Source organism: Alexandromys fortis, unplaced genomic scaffold (genome assembly GCF_014885135.2).
Source record: "Alexandromys fortis isolate MF-2015 unplaced genomic scaffold, M_Fortis_MF-2015_v1.1 scaffold_8_1_9099942, whole genome shotgun sequence".
Lineage (NCBI taxonomy): Eukaryota > Metazoa > Chordata > Mammalia > Rodentia > Cricetidae > Alexandromys > Alexandromys fortis.
This window is the reverse complement of record NW_026067898.1, coordinates 580,213-608,172: the sequence shown is the minus strand read 5'-3', so window position 1 is coordinate 608,172 and position 27,960 is coordinate 580,213. Positions and strand designations below refer to the sequence as shown.

Sequence of the window (27,960 nt, the reverse complement as noted above, 5' to 3'; positions counted from 1 at the left end):
GTTAGAGAACGGTCACTTTACATTCCTGAGTGGCCCACAGGCTTAGAAGACCCAACAGGACAGGCCTGGAAGGGCAGTTTTCAGAAGCAACCTGTGCTGCGATCCCTTCCTCTGTATGTTTCTCTCCAACTCTAGGAACTGACCTTTCATGTAAGGTTTCCTTCTCCTGGGGACTGACAAATCCTGCTGATTCTTATCTCAGGTCTCAGCTTCCCCATCCCCCTTAAAGACCATTCCCTGAGCTCCTGGCTAGATCCAACTCTCCCCTACTATACATCCTCATAGTGGCATATCATACACTCCCTAATTATACATTCCCATCACGGTCCTTGTTCAGTTTCCCGAGACCTCACGTGTGCCTCTGGAGTAGAATCTTTAAGATTTGTTTGTTTTTATCTTACGTGTCTTGCGTGTTTCGCCAGAAGTCATGCAAGTGCACCACGTACATGCAGTGCCTGTGGCTGCCAGAAGAGGGCACCGAGTTCCGCTGAATTAACGTACCTGACCTGGAGCCACCACGTGGATGACTGGGAATGCATCTCAGGTCCCCTGCAAGAGCAACCGGTACTCCTAATGTCTGAGTCACGTCTCCAGAGCCCCCATTCTCTGGTCTTAGCCTTGCTCTGTCGCCTTGGCCTAGAACTAGCCTTGCAGTTGAGCCTGTCATCCTGCCTCATCTCAGCTTCCCAAGTGCTGGGCTTACAGGCCTTTCCACCCTTCACAGTCTGAACTATTACAGAGGCTTCCTACTTAGCTTTCTTTCCCAACATACCCTCTTTTCATTAAATATACAGGACTGGAGAAATGGCTCAGCAGTTAAGGGCACCGGCTGCTCTTCCAGAGGTCCTGAGTTCAAGTCCCAGCACCCACATGGTGGCTCACAGCCATCTGTAATGAGATCTGGTGCTTTCTTCTGGTGTGTACACATGTTAGCAGAACATTGTATGAATAATAAGTAAATAAATCTTTCAGAAAAAAACATACAAGCTTAACCATGTCTGTTCCCTTCAAACAAAATCAAAACAATAAAACCCAGGATATTTTATAGTTCAAAGTCATCTTATCCTCCTTCCCAGCGTTATTTCCTGCCATTCCCTTCTCATCCCTTCAGCAAATGTTGAATAGCAGTTTACTGTATGCCAGGTCTGTGATGATAGGCAGCAGCCGTGCAAATTACCTACAACACGGTTGTTCTTGCACCCACAACAGGCTTCCAGCCCGTGGAGTGGGGAAGGAGGAAGGAAACTGATCTTTTGAGATGAGCAGGGGGCTTCCGAAGAGGTCAGCAGAGAGTTTGGGGATAGACGTGGGCAGCTTCCACACAAAGGTGAGGCTTGAGCAGCGCTGTCAGGACACGTGAATCCAAAATGAAGACGTGAATCTTTCACTCCCACGGCAAGAACAGGTGCGGAGACAGGAAGGTGCGAAGCCAGCTGGCCGGGCTCTTCGCTGCACATCTGCTCAAGGAGCTCCTCCTGACTTCACAGAGCTCAGAGACCCCAAGAGAAAGACGGGAACATCGGAGACGATGAGGAACAGCAAGCTCCAGACACAGGAGTTTATGGACACTAAAGTCTCAAGGATAGGGCTCACAACCCCACTGTGACTTCAGGGTGCATGTCTGTGCTCACTTCATGAGACGTTTTCATAGATAATGGATTCATATTTTATTGTAGTCTCAAGAGGAACCACGATGCTCTTGAGTTAGAACCTTTCCTGTGGAGCTCCTTGTACTGAGCTAAGGAATTTGAGCCTGAGGTAAAAGGTCTGGAAGCGCGTGTGTGTGCATGTGTGTATATGTGTGTGTCCACATGTGTGCGAGCACATGCGCACGTGTGTATATGTGTATATGTGTGTGTGCACTTGTGCGTCTTTCTGGACTGAAACACATACATACACAAGAGCTCTACTGCTCAGCCACACTTCCCACTCTGCAGCCAGCAAGGCATTTAAGAAGTAAAACCACCATCAAAGCCGCCATGTGCTGTTGCCAGAGAACTCCCCGTGCCTTTCGGCTGCCAAGCTTTTGCTTAGCTGTTCCTTCACCTGGCTCGCAGGAATGAAAACATCAGAAAAAAGTACCAGCCAGCCAGGCCTGCCTCCAACCACTGCGGTCTAGCTGCAAACCTTGCCTACTGTCTGTGTGAAAACTTGTGAGGTTTGAAGCACACTGGGTTGAGCTGAACAGTTAGTAACTTTGGTTTGGAAAGTGCCCAGCCTGTCGTAGTCACTTGGGATGTTAGTTCCTCTCTTGGTGCCGCGGCCCAGCTGTTCAGGGGTTCAGGGACTCCCCATCACCTACCTTTGTGGAACTCGGCAGTTTTCCAAGCTACTTCAGAGCTCTGTGAATAGCAACCACAGCAGTCTTCACTTGTTTGTGTTTTGAGACAGGATTCCACGTTAACCCAGGCTGGTAACCCAGGCTGGCCTCTCTAACCTGCAGTTTGAAGATGACCTTGAACTTCTGACCCCTTCCACCTCCAAGTCTCCTTAGTTAGGATTAGAGACTGCACCTGGTTAAAGTCGCACTTTGGATGGACCCTCGAGGCTCAGGCATACTAAACAAGCACTTTACCAAGTGAGCCATGTCCCCAGCCCTTCTCTCTCTCTCTCTCTCTCTCTCTCTCTCTCTCTCTCTCTCTCTCTCTCTTTCTTTTTCTGGAGACAGGGTTTCTCTACATAGCCTTGGCCATCCTGAAACTGGCTCTGTAGAGCAGGCAGTCTGGCCAGGAACTCAGAGACTTCTGCCTCGCAAGTTCAGGGATTAAAGGTGTGCGCCACCACCTCCTAACTACTCGTTTTGTACACTTAATGCGCTGGATTGACCCGCGTCAAGCTCTCCTTCAGCACAACTGTTTCCTTAATCTGCTCCATTGTCATCGTAGGTACTGAATACCTTCCCTGTTTTACAGATGAGGAACTTGAGGCCAGGTGGGGATGAACGATTTACCAAAATCAATCACTTGTCGACCAGAAGTGCCTGACCATTGAGTCTTGGGAAATAACAAGGACAACAGTCGTAACAATTAAAACTGCGCTCAGGTGTACCCAGCATTACAGTGGCATCCTGATTCCAGCTCCTCTTGACGGGCAGGCAAATTCTCCTGCCATCCCACTGTGTAGGGAAGGAAACTGAGCTCCGAGAGGTTAAGTGGCCCAGAGTATCCCAGGTTAGTCAGTTTTCAAAATGCAGCCTCGAAATTGAAGAGAAAACACTCCTCTTAATTTCACAGTTCAAAACCCCATCCAAGCCTTTCCCAGCATCCAGACTAACTTCAGTCAAATATTGGGTTGTTCTGAACAAAGATACAGAGAATGCTGGCAAACGTTAGTTCAGGGGGTCAACAGAGAAGGTGCGGGGGTCGAGAGTGGAAATTTAGGCTTCCTGGTCTAATTGGGTAAGAAGAGTATCTGGGGACCAACAGGCGAGTCACGTGTGAGTGAAACTCGACCTAAGGGGAGGGGAAGGGAAGGGAACCCCCGCCCCCACCTTGGGGCGCCGCTCTGGACGCCCGTAAATACAATCAACTCGGCAGATCGGTAGTCCATGCCCCGGCTTCCCGGCTTCCCGGCTCTGTGGCGCCCGGACGGTTCCCAGGTCTACTGCCTCTTTCGAGGACGCAGACGAGGAGAGATCGGCAGGCTCCGAGGCCCGCTGGGTCTGGCACGCCCGGAAGACCCCCGCGTGGATGCGACTTGGCATTGGGATTCTGGGTCTCCGGCGATCCGGAGTGTGGGAGCGCCGCGGAGGCTCAGCGTTACACCGGGTGTCAGCGGCTGCGGAAGGCAAGTTTGCCGGGGACAGGTGAGCAGTTGGTGCAGCTCAAAGTTACCCAGCCACATTTGCAGGTCCCCTCGAAGCGCCCGTTACCTGAGACACTGGGCATATTGTCCCCTCTCTCCGATCCCACCATTCTTCTAGTCCACTCTGTTTAGAGCCACAGTTGTCACTTTGGGAAGGGACCCCCGGGAATCACTGAATCGAAAGCCCCATTTTACAGATGAGAAGCTTGACCACCCTCTGGAGAAGGGGCTAGCGTCTCCTTCCCCTTCCTCTTTCCTGTGTGTCCCCTCTCCGCGTGCCTGGGTCTCGCCTCTCTTGTTGGCGGTGGCGACCGCGGCCCGGGCGAACTCCGATTTCTACGTTCCCTTTGGTAAACACACCCGCCCGCCAGCCATCCCATCCTCCGCCACTGTCCTTATAAAGTCTGCAGGCACAGGATTTCCTGCCGGAGCCGCAGCCCTCTCCCCGGGACCGAAGGGCTGGCGGGTTCCCAGGCGCGCGGCGGAGTGAGGGGCGCTCAGGGGCGCCACGGGACCCGCCCAGGGTCTCCCTCCACGTGGCAGCTTTGGGGTTGGCCCAGGAGACCGGAGGGACACGAGCGCCGGCTGTGGCGAGCGGGAGGAGTTTTTCTACCCGGGCCCTGGAGAGGAGGAGTAGAATGAAAGGCGTAACAAGAATAGAGGGTCTCGGGCTAGCCCCAGACTTCCCTTTCCGCCTCCTGCCCGCTTCTGAGAGTCCGATCTGGCGCCAGAGGCTGGCTAGGCGTGGGTCAGCGGTGGCTACAGAGCACGGTCCGCCCCTTGCTGACTTTGGGAGACTTTGGGAACTTGGGGTTTGGCTCCAGGAGCGGCCTCTGTGCGCTCTGGCCCGGGTAGATGAGCCCGGCAGCGCGCCAGGAAGTTGCTTCGCTCTTTCTAGTTCCTGATAGTGCCCTGCGGGCCAGTGGCGCGTTCGCCCCTGGCACTGCCAGAGCGCGCGGAGCCAGCTCCGCAGCACCGGGCTCTATGGGACCCCCATGAGGGCTCCATCTCGGGTTGGCTCCGGGGGTCTCGGGAGCCACCATGATGGATTACCCTTCTCAAGGGCCGCTAGGAAGCCCTTCTTCTCTCAGCGCTCTGTTTCTCTGCAGAGTTTCGGCCACCATGGCCCCCACGCTGAAGCAGGCGTACGGCAGGCGCTGGTGGATGGCTTGCACCGCTGTGCTGGAGAATCTCTTCTTCTCCGCGGTGCTCCTGGGCTGGGCCTCCCTGCTGATCATGCTCAAGAAGGAAGGCTTCTATTCCAGTCTGTGCCCAGGTATATCTGAGAAGGGTTTGGGATTGGGGATGAGGACCGCGAGGAACGGTAGGAGGAGGTAAGAAGTTGGAAAACAAGGACAGGTGGTCAGGCGTAGACAAAGCAGTGCTGCCCAAGACTGGAACACTGGGCAAATAGGAATTGGACAGCCTCACTTCTTGACTTCTTCCAACTTCATGTGCCCACTCCTTTAGGATTCTTTGATTCAGTGGTCCCTGAATGCCGGTGTCCTGCTGGTCATCCAAGTCCCGAGACTACCTTTGACAACCTCCAGTCTCTAGAGTAGTATGTAGATTCTCTGAAGTGCTGTACCTACGTGGATAAGAGTTAAACCCAGGTCTTTTGCGTGCTAGCAAGCATTGAGTGACATCACCAACACATAAGAGAGTTCTTATGAGACCAAGCAGAGGCACACAAACGGGGGAATGAAGGGCCTGCACTCTTGGCCTTTTCAGGACCTTGGAGTCCCGAGCTTTACAAATCACTCATTTGCATAAAGTTAACAGCCCTGTTTCTCTAGAAGGGATATCGGTGGTGGATTTCTGGTTTTCTAGTCAATCAACTTGGTCTCGTGGAGTGGGAATCCTAAACTCTTTGAGAACAGTAACTGCAGCCAAAGCCTTCCTGTCAGCATCCGGGAGGTGGGGGATGGGGCGTGGCTCCTCACTTGGTGGCTAGGACTCGGTGGATGGATATTTGTGGATATTTTTCTTTCCCGGATAGGAGAGTGCTGTGCTCCGCAAAGGAGCTGTGTGGGGGTGCGGTTTGGTGTGTCTCCCTCTGTCCCTTTTCCCGCCTCCACCATGTTGTAGAGCAAGCATGGAAGGGATTTGGATCCCAGCTTCCACCTCATTTAACCAGTGAGTCCCTTACAAATTGAGCATCCATTACCTAGGGACATTAGTAATATCTGCCCGTTGGATGGCCGCGAGACTCAACAATACTTGGCAACTGTAAACGTCCTTCTGGCTTCTCCTGGTTCCTCAGCTCAATCCATGCCTCATAGCTTATACTGAGAGTGGGGGAGGTCTGAAAGCCATCTCCTCAAGGGTGGAGGTGGGAAGGTCGTGATATCTGTTCTTATTTGCAGCACCAGCTATACCGTGGAGGCTGCCCCACCCCTGCCAAAGTTATCTCTAAGGAAGCAATGGGTTGCACCCAAGTATGGCACCCTGCCCCTGTGGTTGGCCCCAATTACCGAGGGCTGGGACTGGAGATGAGGGAGTTAGCATCAGCCTAGGAAGTCAGGGTAGATCCCTTGACGAGTAGGAAGACTGAGGTGGGATGACAGGCATTCTGGGAGGGTTGAGACGACCCAGTGAGAGGGAACCTTAGAAATGGAACCTTAGAAATGGAGGACCACCCCACAAACTCAAATCCTTCTGAGTTTTTCCTGGAGACTAGAGAGAACCTTTCTCTTATTGCCTGGTGGCCTTGATGTCTGCTATAACCTGACTTCTTCCTGACTTCTGCACCTGGAGGTAGTAGGGTTTCACTAAGTTAACTCTACTGAAAATTACCTTGTACATTTTGATGATGTTTGACTATTGATACATTCCAGTATCCATTACAACAGCCAATATTTACATTTCTACCACTCCCAAGGCTTTTAAGGGCCTACAATTATACCTAAATCCCTCATTTAAGACATACAATATAAGCCAGATGGTGGTAGTGCATGCCTTTAACCCCAGCACTCGGGAGGCAGGGGCAGACCGATCTCTGTAAGTCTGAGGCCAGCCTGGTCTACATAGTGAGTTCCAGGGCAACCAAAGCTACACAGAGAAACCCTGTCTCTAAAAACCAAACCAAAACATACAATGCAATAGGTTCTAGTATTCGGTCTCATATAGTCACCCCATAAATTAGAGCATTTACCTTATCAACCCTTTGCCCATTAGCAGCACCAGCCCTCCTGTTTTCTCTCCAGGCAACCACTTGTCTGCTTTTTGTTGTAGGTTGGCTGTGACAAATACCAGCTATACCTATTCGGAACATTTCCTATAAATGGAATCTTGTTTTTGTGGCTGGTTTCTTTCACTTTGCATAATGTCTTCTTGGTTCACTCTTTGTCCACATACAAGCTAAGCTCTTTTTTTTTTTAAATTATAGCTAACTCTCCATCATGTGTACTGATGACTTTTCTTTATTAGCTGATAAGCACCTGGGCTATTTCCACTTTTTGGGTTGTGAAGGCTAATACTCCTGTGCCTATGTATTTATTTTGGAGTGACTCACTGGGTTATGAAGGTGACCTTAATGTGTTTCTAAATGAGTCCCACGTTTTAAATTCTCACCAGCAGCGTATGAGGGGTTCCAGTTTCTCCACATCCCCAATAGTGGTTGTTTCTAAGTAGTGTTATTTGCTTGTTTATTTATCTAGAGCTTGGGCTCTGGGCCTTACGTGTGCTAAGCACTGAGCTGTCTTCCTAGTCCTGTCTTTCCCTCATTGAACTGTACAAGTTCTTTATATATCTCAGTCGTTTATGTAGTTTTCTTTTACTTCTTTCTTTTTTCTTTTTAAACATTGGTGTTTTTCTTTTTGCGTATGTGTATCTGTTTCGAATGTTGTTAAAGTCCTATTTGCCTATTTTTTTTATTCTGCTACTCCATCCTGTTTAAGAAACTGTTGACTCAATTTAAGGTCACAAAAATCTGCACCTGTGTTTTCTTAGTTTTGTGGTTTGGGCTCTTGCGTTTAGATCCTTGATCTTATGAGGTACCAACATGATGTTTTGAGTTGCTCCAAGGCGGGTGTGTGGTTGAGGCTGGTTGTTTGTGGTAAACTAAGTGAACACTTGTCATTTTCTCCCAGAGTGGGTTTGTGCCTTTTTAGAAAGCAGCGGACAGCGCCTCTCCCCAGCTCCTCGTTTCAGGGGCTCTGCAGGCTGGTGGATGGGATGGCACGTACCTCCGTTCTGTCTTGCTCATGCTCTGATCAGAAGCACCCCTTTCTGCTTCCTGGTGCCTCACCCATCGTGAGTCCTCGCTGACCTCTCTAGGAGATGCAGACTCACAGCAATCCTCCTCCTCTTCCGGCCCTTGCAATCCTCTGTCCCCGCTTCCATTATGATCCTTGAGCCTTAGGCATAGGGGTTGTGAGGTGGATGTAAATGAGGCAGCACGTGGCTGCTTGTTCTCTGCGTTTTCATTGATCGTGATTTTCTGTAATGGCCTCCACCTGCACAACTGCTGTTTTTCTTGCCGCAGAATAACACGCGACTCAAAAGGTGCCCTTTAACAAACAGTTGAAGAACTCAGCAAATGTCAAGCTCATAACTGAGGTTGATATTAGTACAAGCTTTGGGGTTTCTTGGTCACACTGTATGTTTTGGGGACCTTCCCCCTAATCTCTGGGGTGGGAGCTAATGGGGACGGTTACTTAAAATTTAGTCAGGGCCATCTCAGTTCACGACACACTAATAAAAAAAACAAAACAGTGCAAAAATATTTACTCTCCGTTAGGTCTTCAGATCTCATTGTAAATCCCATTTTGGGGAGAGAAACCTGCACCTGGGGGATGCTAGCTAAGCAATTCACCTAAGGTCACCCAGCTGGTAAGGAAGAGAACAAGGGGTGCACCCTAGCAAGTGCGCAGCTGTGGGCTCTGCTCTCAATACCTCTAGGTGTGTGAGGAGGGCACAGAGTGAGGATTCACTTCCGTTCTGAACAAAGAACTTCATTACAGAGCCTCATGAAATAGCTTGTATGTCCCAACCACCAATAGCTGACGATTGCGTCCAGCTGGCTTAGTTGCTGTTCTATTGTTGTAAAGAGACACCGTAACCAAGGTAACTTACAAAAGAAAGCCCTTAATTGGGGACCTGCTTATAGTTTAAGAGGGCGAATCCATGGCCATTATGGCGGGGAGTCCAGCAGCAGGCAGGCAGGGCATTGGAACAGTAGCTGAGAGCTCACTTCTGACCCACAAGCAGGAGGCAGAGAGAGACAGGCTAAGTCTGGTTGGAGTTTTTGAAACCTCTAAGTCCACCCCAAGATACCCACCTCCTAACCCTTCCCAAACTGATCTACCTCCAGGGAAGCAAATATCCAAATACCATTCCCATTCAAACCACCACATTCCGCTGCCTGCTCCCTTGACTTAGGGCCACATTATAATACAAAATGCATTCAGTCCAACTTCAGAAGTCCCCGTCGTCTATAACAGTCTCGACATTTAAAGTCTCTTCTGAGATTCAAGGCAGTCTCTTACCTGTAACCCCTGTAAACTCAGAAAAGAAGATTACATACTTCCACACTCAATGGCACAGAATACTTATTGCCATTCCCAAAAGGAGGCAAGGGGCATGGTGAGGAGATACTGGACCAGAGCGAGACTGAAACCCAGCAGGGCAAACTCCAAATCCTATAACCTCATGCCGCTTACACAGGGCACTTCCTATCTCCCGTCATCTTCCCTCTTTGTTGACTGTATCCTGCTTCTCTGTCTTGGGCTGGTTCCACTCCCTGTTGGCAGCTTTCCTTGGCAGACATCCCATCCATGGCTCGGGAATCTCCAACAGCTTGGGGTCTCCAGTGCAGCCAGGCTTCCCTTTCATAGCTTTTATGAAATGCTCTCTCTGGGCCCCCAGGTAGAGACTTCCTAGCCTGTGCTGGGGCTCAGTGACTTTCCTTAACAAAAGAGAACGATTCAGGGCTGTATTTACCACTATCCTTGAACCCTGGGCTTGAGGCTGCCAAACTCTGCTGGGGCTGGAACCCGGCCCCCTCCTTAAATTACATTTGCATTCAGTGGCTTTGACTCCTTGGTGCTTTTTGGGCGTCAGGCCCCTCAGGTCTTTTCCTTTCACAGGCTACAGGACTAGCTGGGTGGGGTCTCACTCTGAGGGGACCACTCCTTTTACTCCACTTAGCATCAGGCCTGTCTTTAAACTTCTTATCTCTAACTGAGCACAGGCCTTGGCTCCAACATCACGTTCCCAGTTCCGTAAACAAGACTTAACCAGCTAGAACTTCGTCCTGAGGTATTCTGGTGGAGTGACTACATCACCAGCAGGAAAATAACATAAGGAGGTAAACATGGATTAGGAGACAGGGTCCTCAGCCCATCCTCAGATCCAGGGGTCTCGGGTCATTGTCCCCATTTCAGAGGTGGGACCGGGGCTCAGAGGATTTCAACAGCATAGCTAGTGAGGCCAGAATTTAATTAGAGGTGCATGCTTACCCATGATCTATTTCCCAGGGTCTCTCAGACACGATCATTTTTATTTACAAACCCCCTTTGGAGTTTCTGTGTGCCTTAGTTACTGTTATTTAAAGTGTGATCTAACCTTTGGTTTGATGTTGTATACACACACATATGTATATATAGTCTTGAGAAATACATATATTCATGCATGTCTCTAATGCACAAGTAACTAATCACTGGAGCCTCAGAAGTCATTCCACATACTACCTAACCCCAAACTGAAAGGCCCTGTTGCGTGCACGGCCAACTGTGTTGTGTGTAGGTCACCCAGCTAACAGGGAGCAAACAAGAGCTGGAGCGTAGAGGTGGTCACCTCCTTTCCCTTGGTTGTCAACCCAGCAGCCTCACTCGCTCACTGGGTGCCTTCATCTTCCTCCTCTCATGTATCATCCGCCTGTGAAAACGGGGCAACCGGATGCCAGACTTATTCTGCTGTGCGGCTCCTGGACGCACGTTCTTTAACCAGCCACTCAGAGCGATCGGGCTTCAGGAGCCAGCTCATATTGAACTCCCAAAAAGCTGGCTGATTACACCAGAAAAAAAAAATTACATCTTAGCGGGCCTTGAGCGGCCGTCAGCAGCCTGCTGGGCTGGGTATCTGGAGCGAGGTACACGTATTCACTGGCATTAGAAGATACTTGGGAAAGATTCCAAGCTGGCCTCTGGGACAGCTGGTTTGGTGGTGTGGCGAATCTGTGCTGCTGGCTCTGGGTCACTGTAGGCCGCTGGGTGGCTGAGTACTTTTGCTTCCGGGAGCCTAATCATCTGTATACAGACCTCTGTATTAACTTTTTAGGGTTGTGGTAAAGATACAGTTTTGGCCTGGCACAAAGTAGGTGTTTTCTGCGGACTTGTGGGATTACATGGGAGGAAACTTGTCATTTGATGATGAAATTGTCTAACTCAGGGGCTACGGATTCAGCTGCCATGTAAGGGCAGGAGGATGGTTATAAATGAGGCCAGCAGGGCAAGTGTGAGGTAGCTAGCTAGCAAACAGGAGCTGTGGGACAGACATAAACCTGTTCAAAAGAGAACAGTCCTGGTGGAAGAGGAGGCCAGCAACAGCTAGATCTTTCTGGCTTTCTCTCCCTTCCTCCTCTCTCTTTCTTCCTCTCTTTTTACTATGTTGCTCACATTGGTCCAGAACTCCTGGGCTCCAGCCATCTTGCCTCAGCCTCCTGAGTAGCTGGGACTGTGGTTGAATCCCACCATGTCCAGCTAAGGCTCCCAAGTTCCCATGAACCAGAAATCTGGATTTCTTTTTAACATGATGCTCAACCCAAGTTACTGGAGGTCTACCAAAACATGGGTAGAGAGGGAATCAGGGGGTGGTCACCTGTTTGTGGCCTTTGGTCTGACTTCTCCTTCTGCCCCAACACAGTGCTGGGGAGTAATCAGAATACACCCATGTGGACAAACCCGGTGGAGAAGTGGGTGGCATTCACAAAGATAGCGAAGGAAGAAGGTTAGCGTGAACCTCAAAGCCTGAGTGGTCGAACCCCTAAGTCCTTCCTCCAGGTGTCCTAGCCCTGGCCCTAGCCTCCCAAGGTAGTTGGCACTGCCCAAGGCAGTTCCTTTTCTGGTAGCCTGCTCTTCAGATCTGACCCATCTTTATGTCCTTTCTATGCTAACACACAGATCTCATTACCTACTGCTACCTGTAGGTCCTTTGACAGCTCGAGGTTACTTGAAGTCAGGGTCAAGGGCCACCCTCTTTCCCAGCACCCAGGTACAGCCCTGTCCCTTCACAGAGCTCACCACATGTTTGTATTTTCAGTTAATGATATTCTCTCTCTCTCTCTCTCTCTCTCTCTCTCTCTCTCTCTCTCTCTCTCAGAAGAATCTCACACATAGCTTAGGCTGGTCTGGAACTCTCTATGCAAGGCAATCCTCCTGCTTCACCCTCCTTAGGGCTGGGATTACATTCATGGGTCACTACAAACAGCCCTCCTCCCCTCTAAACAGCATCCATTCATTCCCTGTCTCAAACCTTTGCAGAACTTCCAATCTCAGGGTGTGATCCGGTGGGTCTGTGTTCAACCTCATTGTCATCTATTTCTGGAGCTCTGGAATGGGCCTCAGCCCTTTCCCCTGGGCCAGGAACTGTGCAGAAACTCTCTCCCTTGTCTCCAGCTGAGGCTGCTTGTTCTTTGTCCTTGTTAATAGACAAGGAGCCTGAGGCACCCACTGAGGGAGTCAGGTGGGCAGTGGGGCAGTGGGAATGGAGATCCTGTTTGGCCTGTCTCCTAGGTAATGCCCTGTTCCCCTGGCAGCACAACCCAGAAACAGTTTGGAGGTAGCCAGCCACCTCATGGCTCAATGCACAGAGTTAAGTCAAGTCACCCTCTGTCCCCTCTCCTGGCCCTTTGCTTTACCTTGTCCCAGTTCCCAAGTTCACAACTGAAGGGCCCCGAAGGTCGCACTTTGGTCTCATCATGTGGGGGATGGGATGTTTTATTCATGGACCCTTGGGAGGTTGTTGTGGCTCACAGGATCTGTGCAGAGCAGTGCCTGGAACACAGTTTAATGCTAGATAGTAAATGCTGAATACTGAATCCTAAACAGGACTAGCTGTTGCTATCAATATCACTTATTGAGGCTTCCCCTACTTTTTATGTGCATTCCTGTTACGGGCGTTAGAGAACGAGCCCCTGATTTTGCCTTCTCATTTGGGGTGTTCTCCACCGGTGCTCCCAAGCGACATCACAACCTGGTACACACTTTGTTCTCAGCTGAGCTCGTTGAAGCCTCGGATTGAGAATGTGTGTGGTTCTCTCTAGGCCAGATGCTAAAATGCTCTCACTCTTGGGCTCTTTTCCCACCCCAGACAGAGCGTGTGGGACTCCGCATTAACTCTAGGAACCCCTGGTTAGTTCAGGCCGAGGCTTCAATCGGAAGGCAGGACCCCTGGGCCAGGCTGTTTTCCTGTTTCTGTTGCGCGTGCTGAGCCCTCCCATACCCCCCTCAGCCGAGAACAGGACCAACACCACCCAAGATGAACCGCACCAGCGGCCGAGCTGTGACCAGCAGGACAAGATGCTCAATCTGGGTTTCACCATTGGCTCCTTCCTGCTCAGCGCTACCACACTGCCTCTGGGGATTCTCATGGACCGCTTTGGGCCCCGGCCCCTGCGCTTGGTGGGCAGGTGAGGTGGCTGGACTGTGGGGCGATGCCGGGCCAGAAAGATGATGCAGGGGATGGGAGGCTAATAAGTTATACCGCACTTTTCTGTGTCCTTGCAGTGCCTGCTTTGCCGCATCCTGCACCCTTATGGCCTTGGCCTCTCGGGACACTAACGGTGAGCCATCTGCCGTCTCTACAATGGGTGGGGATCAAGGTGGGCTTTGACGCCATGGCTCCACAAATGCCCTCATCCGTCCTTCTCTCTCTCTCTCTTCCCAGTCCTGTCTCCGTTGATATTCCTGGCACTATCCCTGAATGGGTTTGCTGGCATCTGCCTAACGTTTACCTCACTCACTGTGAGTATGACGAACACGTCCGGGCAGCCATCCAGGCACCTGGGAGTGGGCGGGGTTAGATGTGAGTGAAGGGTGTCTGGAGAGGCTGATTGGCAGTTAAGACCATTTGCTGTTCTTGCAAAAGACCAGAGTTTGGTTGCCAGCCCTCCCTAAGTCCTGCAGCTCCCAACTGCCTTTAAGTAGAGCACCAGAGAAACTGACAACCCTCTTCTGGTCTCCAAGGGACCGCACACATGGCACACACACACAGATACACGCATACGCGTAAATAAAAATAACTGTAGAATCTGCCGAGCGAGAGGATGACTAGTAGCCAGAGCAAGTGCCTGCGTGTCAAACCGTGCAGGTGGGGAGCTAACGGGAGGCACAGAGCTGTGCGTGGGTGAGGCTCTGTGTGTGTACTGAGCCCGTGAGCATTGGTCGAGCTCTGTTCCTGCACGGAGTCTACAGTACAAACAGGACTATGTCCTCATCTCCCAGAAGCTTCCATATGGGGCTTAGGAAGGGGTGGAACAGAATAAGCAAGCACACTAATAAATCATGTCAACAGTCATAACTACTGGGAAGAAAACTCAGCTGGGTCAAGTGGTCGCGGGGTTGAAGGAGCAGCTTAGCCGCGTGGACCTTTTGCCACATTCTGGGGAGTGTGTGAAACAGGCATGTGCGAGGTTGTACTCGTGTGAATTTACAAATAGTTAACTAGTTTTGACCCGCTTTCGTGTGACCCCATCAATCACGTATCTGTGTGAGTTTGTTTTACCGTATTTATTTGTGGATGTCTGTGGATATTTATTTGTGGATGTCTGTGGATATACGGGTTAAAAGTTTAGCAGGGTGGCGGTGAGAAAGGAGAGGCCCCGTCGGGCCGTTTCTGGTTGTTTATCTCTGATGCGGCCAAACTGGATGTTTTGGCCCAATTTCTCATCCCAGCAGCTGCTTTTAACTGCAGCTGGGGACACATTTCACAACTTTCAAGGAAGCTGATCCCTTCCGATCCACCCTCTGTGCAGCAACCCCTTCCCGCTGTGCAAATTGACTCCGGTCTCTAAGTCTCTTCTGGGGCTGGAGCCGGAGGCTTGACCTGGACCCTGCCCTGGGTTGTGGAGGGGATTGGAGGGCCAGCCAGTCTGCGCTCCTCTTCCGGTCATTCCCTCATCTCCAGCCAATGGTATGGCCTGGCGCCTGCCACACCCCGCCCCTCCGCTTGTTGCCCTGACCCTGACCTGTTGCTGTTTCAGACCAGCAGTAGGCGCTAACTAAGGCCCTAAGGCCAATTGGCCAATCAGCTACCTCCTGGGTGAGCCTTTGGTTAGCTAGACTGAGGCTGAACCTCTTCGAGGGACAGGGATCTAAGTCCTAGCATCTTTCCCTTGCGTCGTTGGCAGGGAGCATGGCCGAGAGAGGGCGCTAGCGAAACCTCTGTTCTAACGGGAGTCTCTTGGGATCGAGGTAACTCCTTTCTCTGTTTAAATATTTTACTTCCCATCGCTGTTTGAGGTTCCTTGACTGAGCCGTTGTTCTTGTGACCTCTGTATGACATCTAAGGTCCCATCCAGCTATGTTGTCTCCTAACCCTGGAAGTCAGTGGGATTAAGAGAAGAGGATACAGATGATCTTGAGGACTTCGCCTTCCCTTTCTTGGAGGGCCTGGCACACTGTTAGTGAGCAGAACATATCACCACCAATTAATTCATTACTAGTGGGTGTTCTAGGACACCAGAGCTCCCACCAATTCATCCTTGCCTTCCTGGTCTTTCCATGATTTATCCTGGCTAAGCAGAGCCTGCAGGCTGTGGTATTTGGGCCCCAAGACCCAAGAGAAGATTATAGGTCGCCTTTGTGTGATAGGGTTATCCACAGACACAGCCTTGATGGGGCCTGAACAGGGAGGAAGTCTTTAAGGCTGAGCTTGAGTCTTCTTCCCTTCACAGCTACAGTTTTCTCGTGTTAGAAACGAGTCGGCTTACATCAGTGTTTCTCTTAAAAAAAACTTTTTATTTGTTTATGTCACATATATGTTTTGTCTGCATGCATGTCAGTGCGTCATATGCCTACCTAGTGACCTGCAGAGGCCAGAAGAGGCTATCAGATCTCTGGAGTGGGAATTATGGACAGTTGTGAGCCACCGTGTGTGTGTTGAGAGTTGAACTCAGTGAGCTCTCCTGCCCTAGATCAGGGTTTCTTCTCACCTGCTCTTGGGGGTTATCCAGGGGTCACTGAATAAAGGGGTCCCCTGGATAAAAACCCTGGGCAATTCTAGGAATAGACAAAGTTAAAACTTCTCTCTAGGGATATTTCCGGAACCCTTTTAGGTACCCAAGGACTTTTCTGTAGGTCTTCTGGGGCCGCCCTTCCTGAAGCGCTCTTTGAGGAATGCCAGACGGGAGCCCCGGGCTTTTCTGTGGGGTGCTAAGGCAGGAGAGACTGGCACAATATTAGTGTATCACCAGCTCACAGAGTTGCTCCTCTCCCTCAGCTGCCCAACATGTTCGGGAACTTGCGATCCACATTCATGGCCCTCATGATTGGTTCCTATGCGTCTTCAGCCATCACGTTCCCTGGAATCAAGGTATGGAACCTTTGGTAGGGCTGGGCTGTCATTTTCCTTCTTTCACTGTGTGTGCGTGCGTGCGTGTGCGTGTGTGTGTGTGTGTATGTGTGTGTTTTTGTGTGTGTGCGTGTGTTTGAGTGCGCGTCTGTGCATGTGTCTGTGCACATCTGCACGTGTGTGTGCGTGTGTGCACGTCTGTGTGTGTGCATATCTGTGTGTGTGCGCGCACACCTGTACATGTGTGTGTGCCTGTGTGTGTGAGCGCGTGTCTGTGTGTGTGTGTGCACTTATGCGTGTCTGTACGTGTGTGCGTGTGTGCGCGTCTGTGCATGTGTGTGCGAGTGCGTGTCTGTGTGTTACAGTTGGACTCACTCATGTTTGTGCATGTGGCAGCTAGAGGTTGATATGGGGTCTCCTTCTTTCGCTCTCTGTCTTGTTTTCTAAGACAGAATTTCTCCTGAACAAAGCTTATGGTTTCAGCTAGACTAGCAGGCCAGGAAGCCCTCTGGGGTCTGTGTGTTCCCACACCGCAGCCGCAGCCCACGCTGGGTTGCAGGTGTGTGCAGACACACTCTGCCTTTACATGTATGATGGAGCCCCAGACTTTACCGGCTGAGCCATTTCCTTCATCCCCTGAGCTGTCTGTTTGCCTCGACACCGGAATTGGATGGGGCAGAGTAGTGGAGCTTTTATATCGAGGGGGCTGTATCTCCCTGCTGGAGAGGCCGAGTAACTTGGTCTAAGGTCACAAGGCAAGTCTGCCAGAGTAGGTCCTGGTCAGGCCAGCCTGATGGGCCTGGGAGCTGGAGGCTTGGGGCCGGCTCCTCGGTCAAATTTGTCCAAGCATCCTTTCCACCGGATCAGAGCTGATCTTGAGTTATTTTGTTAGTTTTATGGGCGTAGGAGTCCTATGTTATCCCTACATGCTGAAGGGGTGCTGTTTATTGAAGCTTTGTCTTGCCCCCAGAAGGAAGGGCACAAGGCCCAAATTCCAGGAAGAGTGGAGGTTTCTCCCACACAGTGACCTGAGCTCTCAGTAGGGGGCTGTCAGGGAAGACAATGGGAAACAATTCTCTTATCAGAGGGGCTGTCCCGTCTGAACTAAATCCCAGCCCGTGCAGAACCTGTTTGTTCTGGGGTAGAAACTTGCTGGGTCACCCCACCTCTCTACAGCCTGTGCACCTGTGTGCACTCGGGAGCCGTGAGATAAGGCTTCTCAGGTTTGATTTGACAAATGTGCTAGCTAAACCCAGAACATTGATTTCCCTGTGCATATGATAGGAAACATTATTTTTGTGCAAAAAGTGAGCATTTCTAAGGAGTCTTGGGCAAAAACACTGGGATTTCCCAGGCACGTTGAGGGAGTGGCGAACACCTTCAGTGCTTTGTAAGGATAATTCCACACCCCTTTAGTGGAGCTCAGGTAAAGGAAGGGATGGGACATCGGACTTTCTGGGTCTGACTTTCAATTTCTTGCTTTGGTTTCTTGCTTTGGTTTGCACATTGGGTATAAGGAATGGGATGGAAGGGACCTTGGAGGCCCCAGTCCTCCAAGGGTTCTGCCTCTGTGGGGCCCAAGCAAGCTGGCTCCCTCCATGGCCTGTCCTTCCCCAACAGCTGATCTACGATGCTGGAGTGTCCTTCATGGTCATCATGTTCACTTGGTCTGGCCTGGCCTGTCTTATCTTTCTGAACTGTGCTCTCAACTGGCCCGCAGAAGCCTTTCCTGCCCCCGAGGAAGTTGATTACACGTGAGAGGCTGGGAGAGGAGGTTGGAGTGTGACTTGGATTCCTGTCCCCTGCCCCTGCAGTAGAGGGTTGATGGCAGTGAGGATGTTATCGATAGAACCAGCTCTTCCCTTGCACTTGGACTTCAAATTCGGTTTTGCAAACGGCCTCAGACTTCCCAGCTCTGCTTCTACATCCGATCCACGGGCTGGCCGGTGTTTTTTTTTTAGTAGAGCTGGTCCATAGTAGGTAGTCAACATGTGCTTTGTTATTAAGGATAATATCTTCTCTGACTTTGGAGGAGAAGGTCAGAGTGGGAGACCCCACTCCCACCCCTGAATTAGTGTTAAGTGTCCCATGGACCCAAACAAGACACTGCCACACTGCCACGCTGCCAATTTAGCATACTGCTTTTTGTGGGGGCAACCTGCATGCCAGCCTCTTCCAGTCCCCTTTCAGTTAACGGATAGCAGGAGGCGGTGCTGCAGAACCTAGCTCAGAAGGTAATAGTCACACAGCTGACATTATTGAGACCTGCTATCTGCCATAGACTATCTGCCATACGCTGTCCTGGCTGTGGGTTGGAAATGCTGTTATTAACGCCATTAATGACAAACTGACTCGCTAAAGGTTCTAGCCTTGAAAAGAGGCGAGGCGAAGTTTGGATGGGACCTGGCTGAGGCGGTGTCTGAAGCTGCTATGCCACCTCCTCCATAAAAATAGACCAAGAGGAAAACAGTCATCTGCCCTTCGGTTTCTGGATATCTGTATAAGCAGGTGCCAGGCTCTGAGCAAAGAGATGGGGGTAGCAATCGGAACTTATTTCTAGGAATGTCAGTCTAGATAAAGAGGTGTTTATCTTGGACAGGCTGGGACGGTTGAAGTTTGGCTTTGCATGACTAGCTCTCATATGCTCTGGTCTGACCGTTGGCAGGAAGAAGATCAAACTCATTGGGCTAGCCTTGGACCATAAGGTCACAGGTGACCGCTTCTACACCCACGTAACCATTGTGGGCCAGCGGCTGAGCCAGAAGGCCCCCAGCCTGGAGGAGGGGGCTGATGCCTTTATTTCATCCCAGGATATCTCTGGAACTTCAGAAAAACATCATGAGAGTGAGTGTCTGGTCAGGTTTCCAGCCTAGGGGGGCAGGTAGGGTGCATCCTCAACACTCCTTGGTCTTCACAACACCCTTTGTGGATATAGATATGGGAGCCAAAACTCAATGAGACCAGGGAAATTCAGATTCGGGGTACCCTGCTGGATCCTCTGGATGAGGGTATGAGCAGCTTCCAGCACAGGGAAAACCTCCTAACCTGTGAGGCAGCTGAGTCTTTGCTCACCCCTGAGCCATAATCAATCTCCCAACCAAGTCCTAGCCCGGAGACAGTGCCTTCCATGTCTGGCATGCCTACACCCCCTGCTGGCCATAGGAAGAGCTGCACCAACCTGAAGTTCACTTCCAAATGTACTTTAGCTCCCTCTGGGGCTCAGTGACTTGACTGGGGGTGGAGCATGGACCTTGGAGTGCAAGCTTGAGTCTTGCTTTCCTTGTATGACGTCAACGTTGGTCCTCACCCTCTCCTTCCTCATCTCTGAAACCATCACCCAACAGGGAGCTTAGTTATGAGGACCGGAAGACTCAATGGGGAATACAAGCGCTTCATATATATGGTGCAGGATGGGTGCAGTCATAAGATTTATCATCCCCATTACTCAATCTTACGGGAGGATGATTAAGAGTAGGAGACTGAGCCAGGGGGTGGTGGCGCACGCCTATAATCTCAGCACTCGGGAGGCAGAGGCAGGTGGAGCTCCGTGAGTTCAAGGCCGGCCTGGTCTACGAAGCGAGTTCCAAGCAATCGGGACTGTTACACAGAGAAACCCTGTTTCAAAAAAGTCAGTCAGTCAGACAGACAGACAGAAGCCAGGTTGCCCTACTATTTCAGTCCTGCGAGCTCAGGCCAACCATTTATCTGCCTGGGCAGCAGTTTCCTCGCCTGTAACATATGGGAAAAAGCCTGTCTCAAAAAGGGGAAAATTTTGATTTGGTAAAATAAAGCTTGTCACATGTGTGGCTCAGAGCAGCTGCTTCATAGATGTTGGAAGCCTTTAGGTCACCTAACCGTGTTCCTCGGAAGCTGTCACGGAGCTTAGCAGGATAGTGTGCCCCAACCTTTTGTCCCTCAAGAAGCTTGTTCCTCTCTAGAGTCCCACAGTCACCGTCTTAGCACCGCTAGACCCATGTAGGCTGGGAAACAGAAAGTCCGGGGGGCTTGACCGCTAGCCCACTGTCTCCTCAGAGTCTGTTCCATTTCGCAAGAGCCTCTGCTCCCCCATTTTCCTGTGGAGCCTCGTCACCATGTGTATGACCCAGCTGCGCGTCATATTCTACATGGCTGCCATGAACAAGATACTGGAGTTCCTTGTGACTGGTGGCCAGGAGCATGGTGAGGCTCTTCGGAAAGCCTGCGTGGGCGGGGCCGGTGGGAGGGGCGGAGGGCGGGACTGGAGAGCCGGTTGGCTCAACTTTCCTTCACCCCTGTCCTCTCCCCACAGAGCAGAACGAGCAAAGACAAAAGGTGGAAGAGACAGGTAGGGAGATGTCCCATGTCACATTCCTTGGGGGTCAGAGGGAGGCTGTTTAAGCCTCGTCCCCCTCCGCTGGGGGTCGGGAGCTGAGCTGCTGGCGTCCTGACCCCCGCTTCTGTTCTTGCCCAGTTGAGTTCTACTCCTCCATCTTCGGAGTCATGCAGCTGCTGTGTCTTCTCACCTGCCCCCTCATTGGCTACATCATGGACTGGCGCATCAAGGACTGCGTGGAGGATCCCACCGAGGGCGCCCTGCGTGAAGGTGCTTCCTCCGGAGATCCCAGGTGACCCACAGGAGCCCAGGCAGCCTCTTTCCTTTCCTCCAGGCTTGGGCATATAGCATCCCACATCATTTTCCTAGGTGGTCCGAGACAGGAGTGCTTGGAAAGGGAAATAGGGAAACAGGCTGGAGGAGTCTTGGCCTGTTTGGCATAAGGATGCCTCTAGGTGTGGGCTGGGAAGATGCTAGGCACTTTGCGTCATTTCAGTCTCTAGAAGGTGAGTTCCTCATGGACCCTCATGGGCAGACGAAGATGCTGAGACCTGGGATGTACCACTAAGTAACCAGCCTGAGACCACACAGCAGGCTCCTGAACTGGTGTCCTAAAGCTCACACTCCTAAGCTTGTCTGACTTATGCCCATCATCCAAGCCCATCATCCAAGCAGGAGGCTGAGGCAGGAGGCTGCTATGATTTGAGGCCATCCTGGGCTAAATCATCATCTTTTGCCTACTTAGGCTACAGAGCGAGGCCCTGTTAGAAAACAAAGGCTAGGAAAAGGAAGGATTGGCCTGTCAGCTGTCCATGGCTGTGGAATGCACAGCCCTGTCTCCAAACAACAAATGTTGACTCTTCCCTACGGCCACTGAGGGTATGGAGTCTGGGCATTCCCTAGCGTGATAGACCCGACCTGGGCTTTCTCGTGAGGTTGTGTTCTGTCTTCCTGCCAGAGCTGAGCCATTCGAACCCATCTGTGTCTGGGTTGGAGAACTGCTCCTGGGTTTGCTTGTGTAGCTGGGCATGAAGTTCAGGGCCTTCCAATGTGGCTTGGATTAGGGACACTTTTGGTATGGAAGGTGGCTTCCTGACAGAGTTCTGAGAAAGGGGAGAGCTGTTGTGTCTTCTGATACAGTCTGAGTGGTAACTGCCATCATTCCTGCCATCGTCTGTGGTCACAGAGTGAGTCTGGTGTTGTAGAGGAAGGCCCGGGGTTACCATGGGCATCTTGCTGGCTGAAGACTGAAATTGGGTCTTGAACATCAGAACTCCTGACTTTTTTTCCCCTGAGAATGTGGGGGAGGGGGACTAGGAGAAAAGCACCCGAGGATGGGCCCAGTGGCTTCCCTTATGTTTCCTAGGCTCCAGCCCTCTCTACCTTCTGCTCTTGATGTGCCAAGGCTCATTTGCAGAGGCCACCCTAGACAGACGGGCAGTCTGCACTCATCCCAGCCTGCTGCCCTTCTTTCCTGAGCCGGCCCAGAGCTCTTGGTCATGCCAAAAAGATTTGAAAGATTTCTGGGGAGTCATGCCAAGCTGTGCCCAGAGTGGCACCTGTTTCGGTTCAGGCTGATGGGGAAGATGGTATGGGGAATACCTTCTCCACCTTCCTGCCAATTCCTGGGTTTCTTTCTAGACATCCTGCATTCTGGGGGTGGGCCTGTAGATTTACACCCCCTCCATTTGTTGCTTGTCTAGTCAGGAGGAAACCACACTTAGAAAGAAATAGCTTTCTTTTTTCCAAGTGTGCGTGTGCAGGCATTTGTGTGCACTTGCACATGGAGGCCAGAGGGAGTGTGCACTTGCTCATGGAGGCCATAGGACAACCTTGGCTGTTGGTCCTCAGGTGCTGCCCATGACTTTGTTTTTGGCATAGGTTCTCCCTGGAGGTTGTCCCATAGGCTAGACTGGCTGGCAAGTGAGGTCCAGGGTCCCACCTACTCTACCTCCCCAACAGTGAGTTTTCAGGTACTACCACTACAACCCAGATTTATTTTTAGACACAGGCTAGCACTCATGTAGACCAGGCTGGCCTTGAATTCACAGCGCTCCACCTACCTTTGCCTCCTGAGTGCCAGGATTGAAGTGTATGCTATATCATTTTTTAATGGGATTTAAGGGTTAGAACTCAGATTCTTATGCTTGCAAGGCAAGCACTTCCCTGACCAAGTCATCTCTCTAGACAGAGAAATGGTTTTCTGCTGTGGTTGCTTTCCGAACTCTGCAGGCACACCAGCAGGGATTGGGTCCAGGCTGGTACCAAGGAGCTTCCAGGAGTTCCAGGCAGTAACCAGTGACTTGCCTGCTCTTTTCAGGGACGGGACTACCACCAAGTTCACCAGACCACGCTACCGAAAGATCCAAAAGCTCACCAATGCCATCAATGCCTTCACCCTGACCAACATTCTGCTTGTGGGCTTTGGCATCATCTGCCTCATCAGCAACCTACGCCTGCAGGTACCTGCTTTCCTCCACTCTTCTGTTTCTAGAGTGTCCCTGGTGGGGATGCTCTAGCAGGGCCTGAATACTCCAGAAGCATCCCCTTTCCAGGTCTGCTTCTGGGTTCTCCAGGAGCCAGCCTAGTAGATTATGTTGGTGGAGGATGGGTCAAGATTATGTTGGTGGAGGTTGGGCCAAGGTTATGTTGGTGGGGTTTGGGTCAAGATTATGTTGGTGGGGGGTTGGGCCAAGATTATGTTGGTGGGTGTTGGGTCAAGATTATGTTGGTGGGTGTTGGGTCAAGATTATGTTGGTGGGGGTTGGGCCAAGATTATGTTGATGGGTGTTGGGTCAAGATTGTGTTGGTGGGGGTCGGGTCAGGGTAGCAAAGCCCATGTCCCTCTCCTCTCTTCCCTGATCTTTCTGACCATCTTCTCTCTCTCTCGGGTTTCAGTTGGTGGCCTTTGTCCTGCACACCGTAGTTCGTGGTTTCTTCCACTCGGCCTGCGGAGGTCTCTATGCTGCCGTGTGAGTCACATGGACCATGTTGCCTTCTGGAGCTTTGCCTGGACAGTCAGGGATTCTTAGCCAGAGCTGAAAGGGCCACAACTTCCTCCAAAGCAGTCTTTCTCCTGGCCTTTCTCTGACTGTAGGAGGGAAAGTGATCATGGGAGTTTTTTGTATCTCATGGTGGGAGCTCAGTGAACACAGAGAGCCCACCGTCTATTCACAGAGACGCCAAAATTATGATGTCTTTCTCAAAGAAAAGGGGAAAGTCTGGTCTGATGAACTTTTTGGCCCTGAGCCGGGCCTGTCTTGTAGAGATTTCTTATAGCATCCCAATGAACAATGCTGGTTTCCTTCTCTCCTCACGCCAACTGCAAGGTGCTGTTGAAAGAGTTCTCTGCACGGATCATGTCACACGGTGTCCTTTCCCTGGAAGGTTCTGGGTGGGTGCTTGGCTACTTCCTTGTAGCTGTCTCAGCGGAGGGCAGCCCTCTCCTTCATTGTCCCAGCCAGTGCCTCTTGGTTGCCTTTGAGGTCTTCTCTCTGGACACTCATCTGCAGGGTATTTGCCGTCCTTTGGGCTCCATCCTTCACAGGTCCTGCCTCTGCTTTCCTGACCCCGACTGCCTCGGTGACACTCCAGCCCACTCTCATCTCAAGCCTTAGCCGCTGCCTTCCCCGCTTTGCCTTTTGTTTGTTTTTGTGTTTTTGAGACTGGGTTTCCCTGTGTAACCCTGGTCATCATGAATCTCGCTCTGTAGACCAGGCTGGACTCGAACTCAGAGATGCTCCTGCCTCTGCCTCCCAAGTGCTGGGATTAAAGCCATGTGCCACCACCGCCCACCTCCCCACTCCCCTTTTAACATGAACTGGCTCACTAGGTAGGACCACCACTCTTGACATGACTTATGGTTTCCCGTCTCCTCTTGCTCCAGAGTTGGGCCAAAGTTCCCAAAGATCTGGGCCCAGGGTCTTGTTGCCCCTTTCCTTTCCCTATCTCCCTGTCTCTCGGCTTCAGCTTCAAGAGCCAACTTGTAAACAAACCCTAAGTATGTTCCTGTCTGACTCTTCCTCCAGCTACCTGCGAGGTTTACAGTTTTCCCTCCTCAGCTTCTCCGGGGGCACATCTATTAGTCCTTGGTGTGACTGTCTCTGGCTGCCTCATCTACATTGCAAGCCCCTGGACCCCCACAGTTCTCCACTTCTCCATTCAGCTTTCCTGCTTAGCCCTTAGGATTAACACGCTATGCATTTGTCTTGCTTATACCACCGCTAGGGCTACAAGATATCTGTCTGGTTCATGCTTTTCTCCAGTGCTTAGAACAGTGTCTCACGTAGGAGAAGCTCAGTAAACATTTATGAAAAGAATAACATAAAAAACCCAGTAAGGCTTGTCCTCTCCCTGCTGTTGGTGGAGGAAGTGGGGCACAGAGAGGTTGACCACACAGACAGTAGGTAATTGAACTCAGCCTGCTGGTTCTGAAATGACACAGACCCCGGAGGGTAGGGACCCAAGGGTACATGCAGACTTGAATTCTTCCCGGCCAACACAGAGTGATGTCTGGGGAGGGAGCAGGGTGGGTGCGGGGCTGAGAGGGGGTCCCGCCCCTCTGACTCTTGGCTGTCCCTCTCAGGTTCCCATCCAATCACTTCGGGACACTGACAGGCCTTCAGTCCCTCATCAGTGCCGTGTTTGCTCTGCTGCAGCAGCCGCTCTTCATGGCCATGGTGGGACCTCTGCATGGAGACCCCTTCTGGGTGAGAGCTCAGGGGACACTTCCTAGTCCTGGGGAAGGGGCGGGGCTGGAATGTGCTAGAACCCCTCCTGGCATCTCGGCCAGCAGGTGCCTTGGAGATCCCTAATGTGGGCTTGTCAGGATGCCTGTTCATCAGAATCTTCCCAGCCTCTGGTCAGCCTCTCTCTCGATCTGGTGCCCAGAGTCCGATTTTGTTCTGTTTCGTTTTTCAAAAAGTTTTGTCATGTGTGTGGTAAGCATGCATGAGCATACTCATGCTTGAGTGTATGTGTGCACACGTGTGTGGAAGCCCCAGATGGACACTGGGAGCACTCCTTGACTGCGCTGCCCCTTATATTCATTGAGGCAGGGTCTCTTAGTTGAACTCAGAGCTTAGCAATGTGGGTATCCAGTTACCTAGTTTTCTCCAGAGAACTAGAATAGAAGTGGACCACCGTCCCACTCAGCATGTTTATGGATTCGGGGGATCCGAACTCTGATCCTCATTTATGTGCTGAAAGAGCTTTTTCCACTGCTATATCTCCCCAGTCCCAGGATTTGTTTTATTAGGTCCCAGTTAAGTTGTGTGCTGGCCTGGTCATAGCCCTGGGGACTGCACTCCGGTACCTCTGCCCATTCACGCAGACTCAATGCTGTCATTCTCTCTCAGTACTCTGGGAACAGGCTCGGGAGGCTCAGCGGCAGGTGCCTGCTCCTGTACAAGGCACCGAGGCACAGCTGTGGTCTTCAAGGCCCTTCCTTGCAGAGCTCTCACCCACCTGACCCTGACTTCTGCTTGTGGGGCACCCAACCGCGGGCCCCTCTTCTGAAAGAACTGTGACAAGTTACCCTCCCCCCAACTTGCTGAGCGGTTGCTGTGCCAAGCATGGCGGCCTCTTCTTTTTCTTCTCACTTAGTCTTTGCCACAGTAGACCTGTGAAGGGGATACTCAGCTGAGATGAGAGTCTTTGCCCAAAGTCACACATGAGTCAGGGAGTCACAGTCCTGGGCGTGGGAAATCATCTGTGCTCCAGGCTGGCTAGATATCCACCCCCCCGTTCCTTTGACCATGCCAAAGACACTCTAGGGGGATCCTACTAGCGGAAGTGAGCCAGGCTTCTGGTGCACAGATTCCTCCACTCCAGAGAGTGTGGCATCGTGGGGCATGACTTTCACCCCCTAGATGTCAGTGTTCTCACCTCAGCCCCTTTGCCGACCATCTGAGATGCTGGTGAAGGAGTCACCACACCTACCTGCTGGGTCTCACCACATTTCTTCTGGTCTGGACCTGGAGTATATATGGCTGCCCTGTCCTCCATGTTGGGTGCCTCAGGCAGGTCCCTGAAGAGGATGCACCCTGCTAGTCCTAATTTGGCTTTGTTCTTCTTTCCACACTCCAAAGGTGAATCTGGGCCTCCTGATTCTCTCGTTCCTGGGGTTCCTTCTGCCCTCCTACCTCTTCTACTACCGGTCCCGTCTCCAGAGACAGTATGCCGCCAGTTTGCCAGACCCACAGAAGGTGCTCAATGATTCCAAGGTGGCTACATAGACTCCCAAGGCTGAGGGACTCGGAGGACCAGCAACCAAGGCTTGATAAAGCAAAGGGAATGCCCCAGTAGCTTTCTGTGAGTGGAGCCAAGGGGCCGAGGATTTATAAATACTAAGAGAGTTCTATTTTTGTAGGGCTTTGCAAAAAGGGAAACAAAACAAAAAACAGCTCTTAAAAATATTCTCCAAAGCAAGCTGTCTATGAACGGAAGGCAGTGTCTATTCCAGTGTTATTGGGCCATCTTCTTGGACTGGAGGAAACCAGAGGGGGGGGGGTGCTGCCCTTTCTGCACATTTGTCTCAGGAGCCTCTGTGGTACTGCCTTCTGAAGACTCACGGGATCGGTGAACAGATTATCCTAAAATTCCCCCTTATGCACATGCACAGGCAACCTCTCCTGCAGGAGAGACTGATGTGCTCGCTGTGTCCCCCTCGGGGGTGAGGGCTGGAGGGCGGGTCCCTCCCTGGTGCTGTTTCTTACAGGTCTTAGAGGAAATTAAAAGGGGAATGAAAGACTGGCAGTGTGTGTCTGCGGCTGGAGGGAGGGGGTTATTGTCCTTCCACATCTCCACTCCTGTCTCACCACACGCGGCTGGGACTTTAAGAAGGATGATTGGGGAGCTGGAGAGGTGGCTCAGCAGTTAAGAGCACTGGCTGCTCTTTCAGAGGACCTGAGTTCAGTTCCCAGCAACCACATGGTGGCTCACAGCCATCTGTAATGGGATCTGATTCCCTCTTCTGGTGTGCTTGAAGATGGGTCACTTATATACATTAAATAATTTTTTTTAAAAAAAAGAAGACATAGTAAGCCAGACATGGTAGATCCACCTGTAACCCTGGCACTTAGAAGACTGAGGCAGGATCGCCATGAGTTTGAACCTAGTCTGGACTACGTAGCAAATAGCAGGCCAGCTTGAGCTTCAGAGTCAGTCTCTCCAGTCTCTCTCCCTCCCTCCCTCCCTCCCTCCCTCCCTCCCTCCCTCCCTCCCCCCCCTCCCTCCCTCCCCACATTAAAGAATTACTCAAACTTTCCTACCATGTCTGGGACCTGCTGAAGGCAACACTTATTGGTTGCTTCCTAGTTTATCCTAAAACA

At 51.4% G+C, this 27,960-nt stretch overlaps 1 protein-coding gene across 3 annotated transcripts; it reads left to right on the top strand.

The window, feature by feature from the left end:
- The first annotated feature begins 2,935 nt into the window (after window positions 1-2,935).
- Window positions 2,936-27,379, top strand: Slc43a1 (solute carrier family 43 member 1). Of its 3 annotated transcripts, none has more exons than XM_050120312.1 (15): window positions 2,936-3,786; window positions 4,914-5,080; window positions 13,258-13,435; window positions 13,533-13,588; window positions 13,693-13,769; window positions 16,246-16,338; window positions 17,938-18,071; window positions 18,983-19,161; window positions 20,350-20,496; window positions 20,606-20,641; window positions 20,768-20,921; window positions 22,950-23,091; window positions 23,528-23,601; window positions 25,215-25,338; window positions 26,719-27,379. In XM_050120312.1, the coding sequence occupies exons 1-15, from the start codon at window positions 3,548-3,550 to the stop codon at window positions 26,863-26,865; spliced, it is 1,947 nt and encodes a 648-aa protein (XP_049976269.1). In that variant the 5' UTR covers window positions 2,936-3,547; the 3' UTR covers window positions 26,866-27,379. The 3 variants fall into 3 exon arrangements, with proteins under 3 accessions (XP_049976269.1, XP_049976273.1, XP_049976283.1); XM_050120316.1 differs by having other exon boundaries at window positions 3,557-3,805; XM_050120326.1 differs by lacking the exon at window positions 2,936-3,786 and adding an exon at window positions 3,884-4,575.
- Window positions 27,380-27,960: the final 581 nt, after the last annotated feature.